The sequence below is a fragment of the Arvicanthis niloticus genome, chromosome 4 (assembly GCF_011762505.2).
Source record: "Arvicanthis niloticus isolate mArvNil1 chromosome 4, mArvNil1.pat.X, whole genome shotgun sequence".
Lineage (NCBI taxonomy): Eukaryota > Metazoa > Chordata > Mammalia > Rodentia > Muridae > Arvicanthis > Arvicanthis niloticus.
The window spans coordinates 26,294,760-26,311,796 of NC_047661.1; the positions used below are offsets into that span (position 1 = coordinate 26,294,760).

The window sequence follows — 17,037 nt, forward strand, 5'->3', positions numbered from 1 at the left end:
TGAGTGTCTTATCATTCCCTGAAGGATTTCCAAGAGCCTGTGTTCAGCGGCCCTTGGTGAATTGAGAGGTCTTGGAGAGGGGAACGGCTGTGTTTTGTGCAATAGTTACGTTGATACAGTCACTGTAACCTCTGCTTGTGCCAGCTGAGGGAGCTGGAGCCACGTCTGTTCTGGGCAAGGGAAAAGGAGTGTCAGGTGAAGGGTTTCTGTAATAAGGCAGACTTACTCTGTTGATAATGTAACTTGTTACGGGCAGCTCCAAGGTGACCTTGCAGCTGCCAGTGCTCTGAAATGAATGCAAATGCCACTGTCCCTTTCTTTTCTTCCCAGGTGTTTAGGACCGACCTGATCACTGCCATGAAGTTGCACGACTCCTACCAGCTGAACCCGGATGAGTACTATGTGCTGGCCGATCCCTGGAGACAGGAATGGGAGAAAGGGGTCCAGGTGCCTGTGAGCCCAGGGACCATCCCACAGCCTGTGGCTAGGTAGGTACCCTGAGGAGAGACGCATGCGTCTCTCCTCTCCTCCCTGCAGGCATAGAGGCTGAGGAGATAGTTTTGAGTTAGCAGTGCAGTAACTTGAGGCCTCACAACTGAGGGCGGTGAGTCAGAGGGCAGTGGCCTCCGAACTTAGCACATTATCACAGTGGGTGCTGCTCTCTTACTGGAGAATAGAAGGTCCAAGATGCTTTTGGGAACAACTGACTGGGCGAAGTCTGTTACTGGCTGTTTGTCTCTGCATTCTGTGTCACTTTGCAGAGTGGCTTTGTGGGAGCCGTGGTGGCCTTGGTGCTTCTTGCAGTGGCTAATTGTATTTTAGGAGGTGACAGGGACAGAGGAGACTGACAGTTGGACAGTGTCAGACGAGGAATTTGAGCTGTGGACAGGCTCTTTCCAGATGCTGGTGCTTCCTCCTGATCTCCTGCTGTGCTCATCTCTCCCAACATGTCCCTGATGTTCCTTTGGGACAGGCTGTGCCGAGTTGCTACCTTTCCCCCCCACTTTTGCGTAGTGTATTCTCTGAGAGGATGGAGTGCCTGATGGCTCTGCCAGCATCTGGCTCCTTGCTGTGTGAAATAGCCTCTCTTACCATGGACAAGTTTGGATTAAATTCATTTCTTGGCCCTTAACTCCATGTCTCCTTAGGCACTTGATTGGTTTGATTACCATCATTTTGGGATCTCTGTTGAAATTATATGATAGTATACTATGGCTAGACAGGCATAGGTGACCACCAGGTCTCACCTGCTTCTTCAGATGAGGGTCCTGGCCTGTGAAGTGGGGCTCAGGGCACACAGGGTGTGTATGGTCCCTTTGACCACCACCAGCAGGCTGTCAGTCTAGGAAGCCTGTGTAGTGCCAAGTCAGGATGGAAAACACCTTGATAGATAGAGTGGAGCTTTTCATTTGACACCTGTTCTTGCTTACGTGGGAGAAATTCCTTCAGTTTGCCCATCTCTGTCACACAGATACGCTCCTCCCATCAATTCCAGGGTGATAAAATCTATAAACTCTGGGCATCCTGTTGGTGTGAATGCATGTGGCTGAAAACAGATGTGGAAGGACTGTGACCACAGAGCCTCTAATGGGCTGAGAACCTTTGGCTCCTAGCCCGCACTGGTTTGCTCCTTTCAATGCTGTCCCTAGTGAGGTGGAACTCTCCAGGTTGTAAGGGCATGGTTGTAGAGGAATGTCTGGGATTGCCCATATTTTCATGGAGCATGGGCCTGGCTGTTAGAATAAAGGAGCGGCAACAGCCCAGTGTTCTCCCTCAGTCCTTTTGGAAGGTGAGAATTCAGAGGTATCCCTTGTGGTCCTCAGCGTGTGCTGTGCACAGCCAGCCTATGGCTATCCCTGCCATCTCTGTTCCTGAGAACTCAAAGCCTAGCAAGTTCTTTCCTGTTCTGACAACTTCCAGGGGAATGAGCAAGCCCCAATAATGGCAGGGATGTGGACAGCAGCCCTTGAAATACTCCTAGGTTTTCCTTTTTAGTTTAGGAGCAGACTCTGTTGGAGACTTGGTGCTGGGGTGGAAATGGCTTTGGAAGCATCTGCCTCCATTCTGGGTATTTTAAAGATTTCTAGCTGAGGTGTTGTTGATATTTGGTTTTAAACCCTTAGACTCTATGAACACAGGGATGGTCTGGGCTTCGGGGTTGGAGGAGAAAGTTGTCCGTGGCCTCTGACATTTTCTTCCTGCAGGACAGAAAGGCTAATCTGGCTGCTTGTTTTCTTATTAACCAGGGTTGTGTCTGAAGAGAAATCACTCATGTTCATCAGGCCTAAGAAGTACATTGCATCATCAGGCTCTGAGCCCCCAGCGTTGGGTTACGTTGATATCCGGACGCTGGCAGACAGCGTCTGTCGGTATGACCTCAATGATATGGATGCTGCATGGCTGGAACTAACCAATGAAGAATTTAAGGAGATGGGTGAGACTGTTATTTCATTAACTCACATTGAAGAGAGGGCTGTTTAGTCCGTAGTGACTCATACAGAGTCCTGGGAGACGTTGAAGCTCATTCAGTCACAGCTACTGCCTTCACCTCAGAATCCCAGAGACCAGATTGCGATGACACACAGAGACCACTTGGGGCTCCAAGAACAATGTTGGGCTGAGGGATGGTGCCATGGAGCGGAAGTCTGCCTCGTTTTGGCTGCAGTGACTTGAATTGCTGTCCCAGTGTGCTTCTCCCCTTCCTTCCTTCCTTCCCTCCCGTAGGGAACTGCAGCCCAGGGGAGTGAGCAGGAGGACCATGCCAGTGCCCTGCTCCACCTTACTGCGGTGATGTCAAAGTTCCACTCTTTTACGGCCTGCAGCCTGCAGTTAGAACATCAGAACCAAACCCTCTGGTTTTTACCTCTTTAACTCTTTCCTGGCTTTCTTTGAGTGAGCTGTGACCCTGGCTGAGAACCCAAACTTGGATAGTTTCTCTTCAGACCTCAGTTACCCGCATTTCATGATGTGGATGCCGGGACGGTCTTCTTATGTTCCACCCTTCCTTCCCCAGGGTTCTTATAAAAGCTTGTCTTGAGTGTCCGTGGACTCAGTGTGAAAGACATTTGTGTGGTGGAAGCAGGGTCAGGAAGTGTGGCTTGGGCACATTGTGACAAGCCACGTGTGTTTGGCTTCAAAGGTTGGAAGGGCAAGGGCTGTTTAAAGTTTGTGTTCCCATGGAGCTGAGCTCGCTGGCCAGTTGACTGGGACTGACCATGACTGAGCTGGGAACGTTGGGGTTTTCTACTTGTTAGTTACTGAGATGTGTTGACAAAGTAGATTTTCTTGTTCTTGTTCCCTGCTTTAAGTATTAGTGGTCAGAACAGTAGCAAGGTAAGGGGTGGTTTTAGAATCTGTTTAAAAAGCTTTGGGGAATCTCCTGTAACTTAATGGTGTTTTATGCCATTGTAGAAGATTGAATTTTGTCTTTTGAGCTGGCCAAATGCCTTACACTGTCTGTGTAAAACCACTCAGAAGACTGAAACACTTGGCAAGTTGTAGGTGTCCACTTCAGGATTCTGTCCAAAGACCCAGCCGAAACACTGGCAATGCAGTGCCTTAAATACTAAGAACTCGCTTGTCTGGGGCATTAGTTGAGATACACTAACGTGGCATAGTAAATCATGTCCTTTGACACAGGTTGAACACAGGTTTAAAGATGTTTGTCCCAGCTCTTGTTGACCTTTTTCTGGTAAAGGTTAATTGGAAGTCAAAGCAAAGTCAAGTGTATCCACAACTAGTTAGGAGGCACTGCGGGGAAAAGCACCCTGTTAAACATTTCATCATTTACTTAGTTGTTTCCCAGATGGGTGTAGTACTTACAACTACACTGTCAATACGTTTTCCATTAGAGAAAAGGTTGATCTTTGTGTGTATGTGCATGTGAGTATACAGCCGTGAGTGCAGGACAGCTTTGAGATGAGGACAGCTGGGAGATCAGGACAGCTGCGAGATCAGGACACCTGTGAGTGCAGGACAGCTGTGAGATCAGGACACCTGTGAGTGCAGGACAGCTGTGAGTGCAGGACAGCTGTGAGTGCAGGACAGCTGGGAGATCAGGACAGCTGTGAGATCAGGACAGCCGTGAGTGCAGGACAGCTGTGAGTGCAGGACAGCTGTGAGTGCAGGACACCTGTGAGTGCAGGACAGCTGGGAGATCAGGACAGCTGGGAGATCAGGACACCTGTGAGTGCAGGACAGCTGTGAGATCAGGACACCTGTGAGTGCAGGACAGCTGTGAGATCAGGACAGCCGTGAGTGCAGGACAGCTGTGAGTGCAGGACACCTGTGAGTGCAGGACAGCTGGGAGATCAGGACAGCTGGGAGATCAGGACACCTGTGAGTGCAGGACAGCTGTGAGATCAGGACACTTGTGAGATCAGGACACCTGTGAGTGCAGGACAGCTGTGAGATCAGGACAGCTGTGAGATCAGGACAGCTGTGAGATCAGGACAGCTGTGAGATCAGGAAGCTGCGAGATCAGGATACCTGTGAGTATAGGACAGGTGCGAGATCAGGACAGCTGTGGGATCAGGACAGCTGTGAGATCAGGACACCTGTGAGATCAGGACAGCTGTAACTGCATGTGGGTGCTTTTGGAGTTCAGAAGAGGGAGTTGGAGTTGCAGGAGGTTGTGAGCTGCCCTGCATTAGTGCTACGAAGTGAACTCTGATTCTCTGAAAGAGAAGTAAGTGTTCTTAACTACTGAGCCCCCTTTCCAGCTCATCTCCAAAAATTATTTTTTAAATATTTTTTATTATTTCCCTTCCCTTCTTTCTCTTGCTCCGACTTGCTCTGGCCCAGCCCCGCTTGCTCTGGCCTTAAAAAAAAATTATTATTTATTTATTATGTGTAAGTACACTGTAGCTGTCTTCAGACACCCCATAAGAGGGCATCAGATTTCATTATGGTTGCTGGGATTTGAACTCGTGACCTCCAGAAGAACAGTCAGGGCTCTTAACCGCTGAGCCATCTCACCAGCTCCTCATCTCCAAAATCTCTCTCTCTGTCTCTTTTTTTTTAAGATTTATTTATTTTATGTATATGGTACACCGTTGCTCTCTTCAGACACACCAGAAGAGAGCATCAGACCCCATTACAGATGGTTGTGAGCCACCATGTGGTTGCTGAGATTTGAACTCAGGACTTCTGGAAGAGCAGTCAGTGCTCTTAACCGCTGAGCCATCTCACCAGCCCCTCATCTCCAAAATCTTAAAACTTGAAAATGTGGTAGTTTTATAATAATGTGTGTAAGTTACAGGCTCTACTTATATTTCTTCCCTTTCCCCGGCTTTCCTGCTCCTTCCAGGTCTTATAGTATAGCTCACACTGGCCTGAAACTCGTTATCAATAGACTTAATGTATTACAGGCACGAGCTGATTTTCTTTAGGACTCTTTTCTGTACAAGTGCTCTCCTTATAGGCAGTTTGGAGAACATCTGCAAAGAGAAGAAAATAGCGCTTTCCTTACCGTTACTAAGACCACAATAACCACGTTGATGGTTTTATTTTCCTTTTTAAAGGCTTTATTTTAGTTATATGTATGTGTCTGTGGGTGTGTGCAGGTGTAGGGGGAGGTCAGAAGAGTTTCCAGACCTTTGGATCTGGAGTCACAGACAGGCAGTTGAAAGCATCCTGACACGGGGCTGGGAATCGAGTTCAGGTCCTGTGCTGTACCCGCTCTTGGCCACTGAGCCATCCCCTTGCTCCCTCAAGTTATTTGCTGGTAGAAAGAAGTGTGTTATATTTTATTTAACTCATAGTGAACTGACTTCTTTGCTCCAGACATTTCCTTGTGTTTGCGTTTCATGGATCCAATTAGCTATGCATTTCAGTTGGGTGAATTCAAAGTGAGGATGGATAAGTCAGTTAAAAACATTAGAATGTTTGCTGTGAAATCTGCTTCGGGGAACCGTTTTAAGTAGCGAGAAAGAAAAGTTAAAAAACAAAACCTCAAACCAAAACAACAAAACCCAAACAGCATAGTATGTAGTCCTGGCTTTCTAAGTCAGACTAGTGTAGACAACAGTGGGAAGGTGCATTTAACAGTGTGTGTATAGAATATCCTAGAATGCTGCAGAAATCGTTTTGAGTTTTGCTTTTCTCTTTGTTAGAGGTGCTATCTGTGGACTGGCCTCAGAGCCATACAGTGGAAATTTCTCTGGGACTCAGTTACCTTTATGTTTTATTTGGGAGTTTTAACATGCCAGTGTTGTTTCATTATAATAATTATTAATGTGCACTTACTCAAGTGAGATCTGTGTTGTTTTCCTTCAGGAATGCCTGAGCTGGATGAGTGCACCATGGAAAGGGTCTTGGAGGAATTTGAACAGCGATGCTATGACAACATGAATCATGCCATAGAGACAGAAGAGGGCTTGGGGATTGAATACGATGAAGACGTTGTCTGTGATGTCTGCCAGTCACCTGACGGCGAGGACGGCAACGAGATGGTATTCTGTGACAAGTGTAACATCTGTGTGCACCAGGTAAGTGGGGCAGCAGTCCTGAGAGAAGCTGTGTGGGGTTCTGGGCTGAGCCTGTCAGCCAGCCTGTACTGCTTGGAGTCCAGGATGCTTCCAAATGGAGCTTCAGCCCCACAGTTATGGTTTAGGAAAGTCTTACCCTGACCATAATTTCAGGGGATGGGTCTCTCTACCTTTATAGCCAGAAGGCACTGGGATTCATCTGGGAACACTGAAAAACAAACCCATGAAGAAGGTGGTTAAACTCTATATTAGCTTCTAAATGGGGTGACTAAAACAACAGAAGCTGCCTCTGGAACTCGGAGTTTTGTTCGTTCTTGTCTCTTCCTAACTAATGGAGAATTCTTGTCAGTCCTTGGTGTTCTGGGCTTGTAGTTACCGTTAGTCCTCATGCTGTCTTCCCTGTGTGTCTGCCTAAACAGGATTATCTTCTTACACAGTCCTGGTCCTATTGGTTAGGTGCCAGTGTGGTCTCAGTTCAAATAGTTGCATGTCAGCAACTGTTTTCTAAAGGTGCTGTTTTCAGGTGATGGTGAAGTCCTCAGTGTATCATCTGGGGGATGTAGGATACTCCATAGCATTAGTTTGTTCACATGTAAGCTTAGCTATTGGAGTGGGGTCAGGCATCCCTTTGACTCTTCATATGTGTATGAACATCTTGCATGTGTGCATGCATGCCTGCACCACATGGATGACTGGTCAGAAGAGCACATCAGGGATCTCCACTGGAACTGGAGCTAAGAAATGGTCATAAGACACTGCCTATGCTGGGAAATGAACCTGGGTCCTTTACAAGAGCAGCCAGTGCCCTTAACTGCTGAGCCATCTCCAACTCCTGGTACCCCTTTTCTTGAGGATTATTTCAAGGTGGTAGTAGAATTTTCTGGGTCTTGTTATTGTCCTTCAGTGAACGTGATCACTGGGTAATTTAGAAAGCTTAAGCATAGATACAGGGGCCTCTTAGGGAACTTAAGAGATTTACTATTATTATTTATTATTATCATCATTATCATCATTATCATTATTATCATTATTATTTGTGTGTGTGTGTGTGTGTGTGTGTGTGTGTGTGTATGAGTGAATGCCCGAGGAAGTCCAAGTTGTATCCTTTGAGCTGGGCTGAGGTTGTGAGCCACCTGATGCAGGTGCCAGGTGCTCTTCCAGGTTCTGGAAGAGCAGCAAGTGCTTTTAACCACAAAGCTCCATATTTAACTCTTAACTCAGTAATAAAGTGTTGTGGATTTGTGTGGGGACATGTCTACCACGTACTTTTGTGATTTAGAAAGCTGTCCTGAAGTACTTTTCTGTGAGGTCATCAGTGACGAAAACTTGGAAAAAGTGGAAAGTTGCTTGGGTGACCTCCGAGTTTTGTGTTTTATTGTTCTTTGAAATAGCCCTGGCTGGTCTGTAACTCTGTGTATAGACCAGCTTAGCCTCTAACTGAGATAATCCTCCTGCCTCTGCCTCTGCCTCTGCCTCTTGAGTGCTGAGATCACACATGCTAGCTGCCACACCCTGGAGATCTGGATTATCCTTTTCTCTGTAATTTGCCTCTAGGGCTTTATACAGCTGTGGCCATGTCTCTGCTCACCTTCACAGGCAATCCTGAGACAGGCTGTCATGTCATGTCTTGCTTTAGTCCATTTTGTATCTGGACTTTGGTTTAGAGGGCATCTTGCCTTGGAGTCCCTGTGGTTAGGTACTGTGTGTGTGTGTGTTGGGAGACCATGTGACTGCTATTGATGCTGCTGCCTCTCATTGACCTAGTGACTGTAGTTTTCTGACATTTGCTCTGTTAGGAGATTCTGCTTGAAATCCAGTTGTGCTCTGTGCTTTAGAAATGTGTAAGCTGCCATCAGGGCTACGTGCCAGCGCCTTAGCATGTGGGTGGCAGAGTTGGCTTTAATAATTCCAACTTCCGCTTCTTCTACTCTTGACACTTCATGTTCACTTGGTTTTACTTTTGGTGAGATTATTTATGGTTCATCTTAAGGCATACTTTATTAGTGTAGATGTGTCTTTCAATTAAATGAGATTCTTGCTTCAAAGGCAACTCCAGGATGCCTTGGTGTTTGAAGCCTTCCTAGTGCTGTTCAGATCTGCTGCTAGACTGTTGACAGTGCTCTCGGGGCCGCTCCGTTGGTGGTTCTTAGCTGCATTCCGCTCTCATCCTTGTGCTTTCCTTCTTGTGTCCTGGGTGTTCAGATTTCATGGTGGCTGTGCTTTTTCTGCCTGGAGAAATAGAGCCAGGTTCCTGTGACTTCCTGACTTCTAGTTCATTTAAGGATACAGTTGTGAACTGTTTTAAAGGGCTCGCTGAGTGTACTCCTGGTACCACTGTGGGTTTGTTTATTTACTCCCCTTATTGAAACATTTGCTTTTTCTTTCTTTAAACCAGCATAATGAGTTCAGTTGTAAAAGCCGTAATTTCTGCAGTTTGTGCTGTCTTGTATAATTTTGCCAACTTGTGCAAAACAGGCTTTGTTTTAAGCATCAGCGAAAGAAACCAAACTCTCATTTTGAAGTGTCTCGTTTTTCTGTGGCTGTCTGTTCCCGTGGACACTGCTGGACTCCAGTAGGAGGAATGTGCCCAGCTTCTGCAGCAAAGCTCCTCAGCTGATGGCCCAGCCAGTACCACCCTGGCAGTCCGAGAGGCGGTGGTGCTTTGTTTTCGCTTTTGCTCTGTGTCGCCCATCGTGAAGGCAGAGAGAGGTCTGGTGGATCTTCCTGATTGAAGCCTTGTAGCCAGGTTGGGGCAGCGGCTGCTCAGTGGTTGGAAACTTCATATGAATGGGTCTCAACACCACAGCCATATTTTAGAATTCTCTCCTTCCAAGTTTTTGGGATAACCTGTGCTGCATAAAACATGCAGTTTGTCTTTGGAGCCCAGGCACACATGTGCTTGGAGATGGACTGGTGTATTTTCTTGGGTTCGGATCGCAGTTAGGTGGATATGGGCGTGTCTGCTTCAGTGTGGCTCTGTGAAAATCCTTCTAGATTGTTTTTCAGTTCATAAATAGGGGCTGGGAGATGCCTCGCAGTAAGAACACTGACTTCTCTTCAAGAGAGCAAAGGCTTGATTCCTAGAGCCCACGTTGGCAGCTTATAGCCGGCAATAACTCCAGTTCTAGGGGATCCAGCACCCTCTTTTAGCTTCTGTGGGCACTGCACAAACATGTGGGCAAGGCAGAATACCCATACACACAAACAAATAACAAATAGGAAACCTGTCTTTCCTTCCTTCCCTGATCGATATGTTGTGGCCCTACAGGCTTGCTATGGAATCCTCAAGGTGCCAGAGGGCAGTTGGCTGTGCCGTACATGTGCCCTGGGAGTTCAGCCAAAATGTTTGCTATGTCCCAAGAAAGGCGGAGCTATGAAGCCTACCCGCAGCGGAACCAAGTGGGTCCACGTCAGCTGTGCCCTGTGGATCCCTGAGGTAAGCCTGGTTTCTAATAGCAGCATCTTAGTTGAGATGGTCCTGGTTTTCAGCTGGAGTTAGGCAGGTGGGTGCGAGCGACTCATGGCAGCCAGAAGTAGAGCTGCTGGGTCCTGCACATCTCTGTCCCCAAGCTGATCCTGAGCAGTGTCTGTGGAGGGGCTTCCTGGAGGCAGCAATGACAAATCACCCCACTTTTCCATTTCTGGAAACCCTCACATTGTTGACAGCACTCACAGGCCAGTCCCTGCCAGTTTGTGTTTGGCAAACTACATTTGCAGTGCCCTAGGTCACACTTCTGTGAGTTTTATTTACATTCTTCCTCAGCTTCAACCTTGGTAATTTCAGGTCTGGTCTAATTTATTTCTAGTCCCAGACCTTGACTAATTTAATTTGCATGGCTTGTGATGAAAATATCATTTGTCATTCAGATTCCAGCATTTTTGGTGTGTGATTTGCTGCATTTTTTTTTTTTTCCCTCCAGAGGAGAATTGCCTGGGTCTGATTTACATGGAAGCTTCACTGGGTCTTGTGGTGTAGTGTTAACCAGTTTGCAGTTCAGCATTCCATATTTATCTTGCTATATTTTGATTTTTAATACAGTTACATGTTTTGATGTAATACTTTTAAATATAGTTTATCTCTTTGCTCATTCTGTTATTTAAATATATTTACAATGTGTTTTTTCGTTCAGACAAATTCTTGTTAATCTAGAGTCGATATACTTTGTTACAATAAGATAGATGTCTTTGCTATCAGATACTTGAAAGAAGTGAAAACTTGTAGACAGGTTTTCATAGACTGGTAAGCTGGGGCGGATGGGGGCTGATCTCTGGGCTCTCCTGCTGCTTGTCCAGAGATGGGCCCTGGAGTTATCCTCAGATCTGTGTTATGATTCTGACTAACTATGTCATGCCCATCTGGCTATTTTGGATCTTTAGGTAAGCATTGGCAGCCCTGAGAAGATGGAGCCCATCACAAAGGTGTCTCACATTCCCAGCAGTCGGTGGGCGCTTGTGTGCAGTCTCTGCAATGAGAAATTCGGGGCCTCCATACAGGTAAGAGTGGCTCAGTAAGAGTGTCTTTGTTTTCCTCTCCTGTGTGCTAGGGAGCAGGATGTGGGCAGGGCCTTTACACAGCATTGGATGGTTAGGAGAGAGAAGGCTATCTGGAAATCCGCCTGGGTTTGGAGGCAGTTCCAATTTGTCTGGCCTAAGCCTAGTAGAGTCCTCTTCTTTCCACAAGCAGACATTCCTGGTAAGAGCCCGAGGCTTAGATACTCTTGGCTGTGGCACTTGCATTGTCTAGCCTTCCACTGTAGTCTCATTATAGCACACAGACAGAAGTCCTCTGGGCTGCCTTCTTGGGATTGTCAGTAGCTGAGGTGTCAGGCAGGTGCTTTTAGACTGAGAGGGAGAGTCTGAAGCTCTCTTTAGATAGAGAGCACACACAAGTGTACACACACGCGCGCGCACACACACACACACACACACACACACACACACACACACACACACACACACTGCTGCCCTAGTGTATCTGAATATGCCAATGCAGTCAGCTTTTTACATGCTGGTTGGTTCATGAGATAGGCAGAATTAATAGGAAAATGGTGTTTGTGTGTTGTCCGTGTTTTCATGTTGTCTGAAACTCTGAGTAATTGATTTCTGGGACTCATGTTGATAATCTAGTCAGTTATGATTTGAGGCCTGGAATGCTGTGTTGAAGGTCAGTTTGGACTCTGACAGGGATCCAAGTAGGCCTCAGATTCTTATTCAGTTTTTTTTGCTTTTTTGGTTGTTGTTGAAATCTGGTGGCAGAAATACTATTGGGGCAGCTTCTTTCAATCTAGAGAATACAACAGGCACAGGCATGATTTGACACGTGTGGTCCCGGCTCTAAACAAGATTTCCTCATTTGGTGGAATATGCTATATTTTGGTTGAGCAATGATTCTTTGAGCAAGGTACTCAAACCACTGACTGGTATTATATTTTCTCCTTTCCTTCCCCTTCCCCTTCCCCTTCCCCTTCTTCCCCTTCCCCTTCCCCTTCCCCTTCCCCTTCCCCTTCCCCTTCCCCTTCCCCTTCCCCTTCCCCTTCCCCTTCCCCTTCTTCCCATTCCCCTTCCCCTTCCCCTTCCCCTTCCCCTTCCCCTTCTTCCCATTCCCCTTCCCCTTCCCCTTCCCCTTCCCCTTCCCCCCTTCCCCTTCCCCCCTTCCCCTTCCCCTTCCCCTTTTCCCCTTCCCCTTCCCCTTCCCCTTCCCCTTTTCCCCTTCCCCTTCCCCTTCCCCTTCCCCTTCCCCTTCCCCTTCCCCTTCCCCTTCCCCTTCCCCCCTTCCCCTTCCCCTTCCCCTTTTCCCCTTCCCCTTTTCCCCTTCCCCTTCCTTCCCCTTCCCCTTCCCCTTCCCCTTCCCCTTCCCCTTCCCCTTCCCCTTCCCCTTCCCCTTCCCCTTCCCCTTCCCCTTCCTTCCCCTTCCCCTTCCCCTTCCCCTTCCTTCCCCTTCCCCTTCCTTCCCCTTCCCCTTCTTCCCCTTCCCCTTCTTCCCCTTCCCCTTCCCCTTCCCCTTCCCCTTCTTCCCCTTCCCCTTCTTCCCCTTCCCCTTCTTCCCCTTCCCCTTCTTCCCCCTTTGCCTTCTTCCCCTTCCCCTTCTTCCCCTTCCCCTTCTTCCCCTTCCCCTTCTTCCCCTTCCCCTTCTTCCCCTTCCCCTTCTTCCCCTTCCCCTTCTTCCCCTTCCCCTTCTTCCCCTTCCCCTTCTTCCCCTTCCCCTTCTTCCCCTTCCCCTTCTTCCCTTTCCCCTTCTTCTTCCCCTTCCCCTTCCCCTTCCCCTTCCCCTTCCCCTTCCCCTCCCCTCCCTCCCCAGTTTTTCAAGACAGGGTTTCTCTGTATAGTTCTGGTTGTCCTGGGGACTCATTTGCTAGACCACGCTGGCCTTGAAGTCAAGAGATGTCCCTCCTCAGTGCTAGGATTAAAGGGTGGGCTCTTTTCAATTTCTTAACAAGCCCAAAGTGGTTTTTACTATTACTGTTTCTACTGCTGTTCATCTAAAAACATTAATGAAAAATATCAGGACAGGCACTGGGCAGCTGAGGACATTTGGCCTTGGGAATCTTAAAGTTGTGATGTATTTTTTTAAAAGTAGAATCTATTGAAAACTAAAATGAATTTTGGCACAAGGAATAGAGGAGAGGTCTAAAAGGATTTGCGTGCCTGGCATGTGTGTGTGCAGTACACACACACACACACACACCACACACGAACGCACACATGCACACACACATGCTCACACACACACACTTGTGGTATACCAGTGAAAATGGCAGTCCCTGTGCCTGTGTGTGCCCTGATGTGCTCTGAGCACATCAACCCTGCTCCTTAATTGATGTTTCGTGGGAGGCAAATGAGAGTCTTGTTTCTCTTTCAAGGAGAGACATTGTAAGGACATTTCTGTTGCCACTGGCCTCTTTCCCCAGAGCATTAAATGTGAATAAGGGGCCAAGGAAGGCAGATGACCTTTCATATCTTCACAAAATAGATTGATTTTTATTAAAAGAGTTCCTCTCCGAGCTGTCTGCAGCTGGGAAGACTGGTTTACGTTTCTGTAACATCTGTTTGCTGAGTCAACCCGAATAGGAAAACCCAGAGGAAGGCCATTTGGCATCTTTTCAAAGTCCTGGATAAACACTGTGCTGCAGCTCATTTCTCTCTAAGGGTAGGATGCCTGGGCTAAGTGTGGTTTAAGGCAGACACAGACCACGCCTCAGTCATCTGCTCTGCTTTACTTCCTGCTTGGCTTCCTGCTGCTGAGGAGAAGCAGTGTGTCTTTATGACAGTGGCCAGGTGTGTCTGCGCGTCTTCTGCCACCAGAGCTGATTTCACATGTTTCCTGTAATTGAGGTTCTTTATAAAGGTACAGATTAATCATGGTGTATATGCTTTAGGTGATTGGAATTGGGGGTGGTGAAGGGGCTGGAGTTTCACAGTAAAGGATTAAGCTGTGGCTGGCACTAAGTTGTATCTTAAATGCTGAAGTGAAGAGGGGGAAGGAAACCCAACTCCAGCCTCTACTTACTCTCTTGGTTATGTGATGGCAGGGGCTGTTGAATGAGTTTAATTAAGCTTTTCAGCTGGCCCGGAGCACAAGCTCCTTGGTTGTCTGTGCAGCCCTGGCATGCCCCAGGGATCCCTTGGCCTCACACAATACAGTTGCTTTTAAGGGACTGGCTTTAGCCTCCAAGAGGTACCTCTTTCTAGGGATTTGCTCAGTGAGATCAGACGGGAGAAGTTAATCACTTTGCTCCTGCTGGCCAGAGGCTTGTGTCTGGATCAAAGGCACTAAATTGTAGCCCTGCGCAGGCGGGGAGTGAGCAGGGTGTTCAGTGCATCTTGATGAGGCCTGGCCTTTGTACTGACTTTCCTGGGGCCCACAGGCCTCTGATACAGCAGCCACAGCCTCTGATACAGCAGTGGTTCTGGACCAGCAGGGAGACTTTTCTCCATCCGTCCTGAAGTGGGTTCATGTCTCTCATTCTTCCTTTCTCTGTCCTGATCCCTGGATGCTACTTCTAGGAAGTTTACTTGTATTTACCTGCCTAGGTTGGGGCCCTTTCCAGTTGGGGGGTTTTGCACTGAGGATTCGCGGTCTTTTAAAACTGACCAGAAATGTGTGTACTGAGGAGATTGCTGTTCACATTTTTTTACAAGACTGAGTTCAAGTCTTTGAGAACTAAATTCAGAGTATACTGTGTACATAGAGCGCATGCTCTCGGGGATTGTGCCCCCTCCCATACAGGAGCCAGTTGGCCAGCCCTCCCCGTTCCTGCTCTGAGATGTCAGTGCTGTGACTGTTCCAACGCGGTTACAGTTTGGCTCTGAAAAGCTGTACCCTGCGTTGTTCCCCGACATCCCTGGCCTTACTTCCCTTCAAGCCTGTTCATCTTTGTCAGGCTTTTCTGTCTCAGTGAGTGTTTCTTTGTCATCATATGGGGTGGCCAGCAGTGGGGGCTCTTGTTGCCACCACTCTATAACCATGTCCATGTGTTCTCTGCAGTGCTCTGTGAAGAACTGCCGGACAGCCTTCCATGTGACTTGTGCTTTTGACCGAGGCCTGGAGATGAAGACCATATTGGCAGAGAATGATGAAGTCAAATTCAAGTCCTACTGCCCAAAGCACAGCTCACATAGGAAACCTGAGGAGAACCTGGGTGAAGGAGCAGCCCAGGAGAATGGGGCCGCAGAGAGTTCCCCCCAGAGCCCTCTGGAGTCCTTTGCTAGTCTAGAGAAGAATCAAGAGGAGGCTCACCGGGTGAGCGTTCGCAAGCAGAAGCTACAGCAGCTGGAGGATGAGTTCTACACCTTTGTCAACCTGCTGGATGTGGCCAGGGCCCTGCGACTGCCGGAGGAAGTGGTGGATTTCTTGTACCAGTACTGGAAGTTGAAGAGGAAGATCAACTTCAACAAGCCCCTCATCACCCCAAAGAAAGACGAAGAGGACAATCTAGCCAAGCGGGAGCAGGATGTCTTGTTTAGGAGGCTGCAGCTGTTCACGCACCTGCGGCAGGACCTGGAGAGGGTAATGATTGACACCGACACCTTATAATGACTTAGAGAAGAAGATGTAAAGAGGCGGGCACTTGCCTAGAGATGATAGCCAGTCCTTACTCTCAGATCCTTGTACACGCTACAGCATGAGGTCGTGTTGGTTAAGCCTATTTATTTATGGGCTGGTAAACTCACTGCAGTGTGCAAGACTGCCAGTGTGGGAGCTGCTTTGTGATTATTTCTCCCATTAATCTTTACTGCTCTGCAAGATCAGATGGGGTGTACCTTCATCCCTGTCCCCTTGTCCTTGTAGAGCTGGAGGGAATTGAACACCAGGAACATGACCAAGGGCTTGACTCAGCATTGTTTAGAGCCTGATTTTGAGAACTGGGTTGTATCTGAATTATGGGGAATGGGGCAGCAGTAGGAGATTCCTTGTTCACCCTGGGGAGACACTTCCTAGGTGCTGATGAAGGGCTCATTAGAGAGAGCTAAGCACTGCCTCCCATCGCTCATCTTTGCTTCTAGGCTAATTCACAGGGCCATTCCCAGCTCTGTTGTGGAGCAGAACAGGCTCTGGGTGCTGATGTGTATGCATGGACTTACACACACCTATTACAGAAGACAGTCTTGGCAGTGAGGTGCTACGTCATCACAGAGGTTGTGTACATACAGTGTGCGATTGTGTGTGCGTGCATCCCTATCCAGGTTATGTCTGTGTGGGTGGGTGTGATTCCTGGTGCACAGGGCACTGGGTCTGTCTGTGGAGCCCTTAGCAATCTCAGTACACTACATATGTATACACACGTGTTTATCACACTCCTGGGTTGCTGATTAAGTGGCTGTTGGCTGCCTGGAGCCTCAGCTGTTAGCACTTCCCTCAGCTGTTTGCCGCTTGGTGCCTCCCCCTCTCTCCATTACCTCTGGAGTCCCTGGCTGGACCTTTTTTCCTGCTGCAGGAATAATTAGGAGTGGACTGTCCTCCCCAGGGCCTTCAGCTAGGTGGTTTTTGACCAAGGCTTGCTAATTGGGGATGTGTCTTCAGCATCTTCCACACCTACTCCCCTGACTGCTAGCTCCCTATTAAATTCATTAGTGTGGCAGAGATGGTATGCAAGTTGTCTGGCCTGAAGCAGCCTGTGCCGAAAGGCACCCAAGTGGCCTGAAACAGCTAATGCATATCTCCCTCAAGCCCCTCACTTATTAGAGAGGAGTGATTCATCACCTGCTTGGCAACAGGATCTGACTCATAGATGATTTGAAATGGGAGTGTAGGCTGGGGAGTGCAAATGCACTTGGCCAAGAGGATTAGTTCTCACAGAGGCTTGCACTACCTTGTTGGAGATGGTGTAGTCATGCATGTATTTGTAAGTGCTCATTAGAGGCCCTCTTAATGCATCATCTAATGCTGGCTTCTTGTGATGTCCCTTTCTAGACTTTGTTAGGGTTCTGGGTAAGGTGGTGGGTGTTAGGCTAAGGGGAGGTGGGAGCAGGTTGGTGAGGCTCCCACACGCCCCCTGGCGATCAGTTCAAAGAACCACATGCACTTGTGGTGTGTTCTTAAGAAAGGGAT

At 48.0% G+C, this 17,037-nt stretch overlaps 1 protein-coding gene across 4 annotated transcripts in view; it reads left to right on the forward strand.

Annotated features, from left to right (window-relative positions):
• The window catches only part of Jade1 (jade family PHD finger 1), a 54,354-nt gene that overhangs the window by 26,834 nt on the left and 10,483 nt on the right, over positions 1–17,037 (forward strand). For all 4 annotated transcript variants that reach the window (XM_034499598.2, XM_034499599.2, XM_076932342.1 and 1 more), the window contains exons 4-9: positions 331–488; positions 2,247–2,434; positions 6,277–6,488; positions 9,757–9,924; positions 10,866–10,982; positions 14,974–15,495. In XM_034499598.2, the coding sequence (XP_034355489.1) occupies positions 331–488; positions 2,247–2,434; positions 6,277–6,488; positions 9,757–9,924; positions 10,866–10,982; positions 14,974–15,495 (1,365 nt within the window). The remainder of the gene's footprint in view (positions 1–330; positions 489–2,246; positions 2,435–6,276; positions 6,489–9,756; positions 9,925–10,865; positions 10,983–14,973; positions 15,496–17,037) is intronic.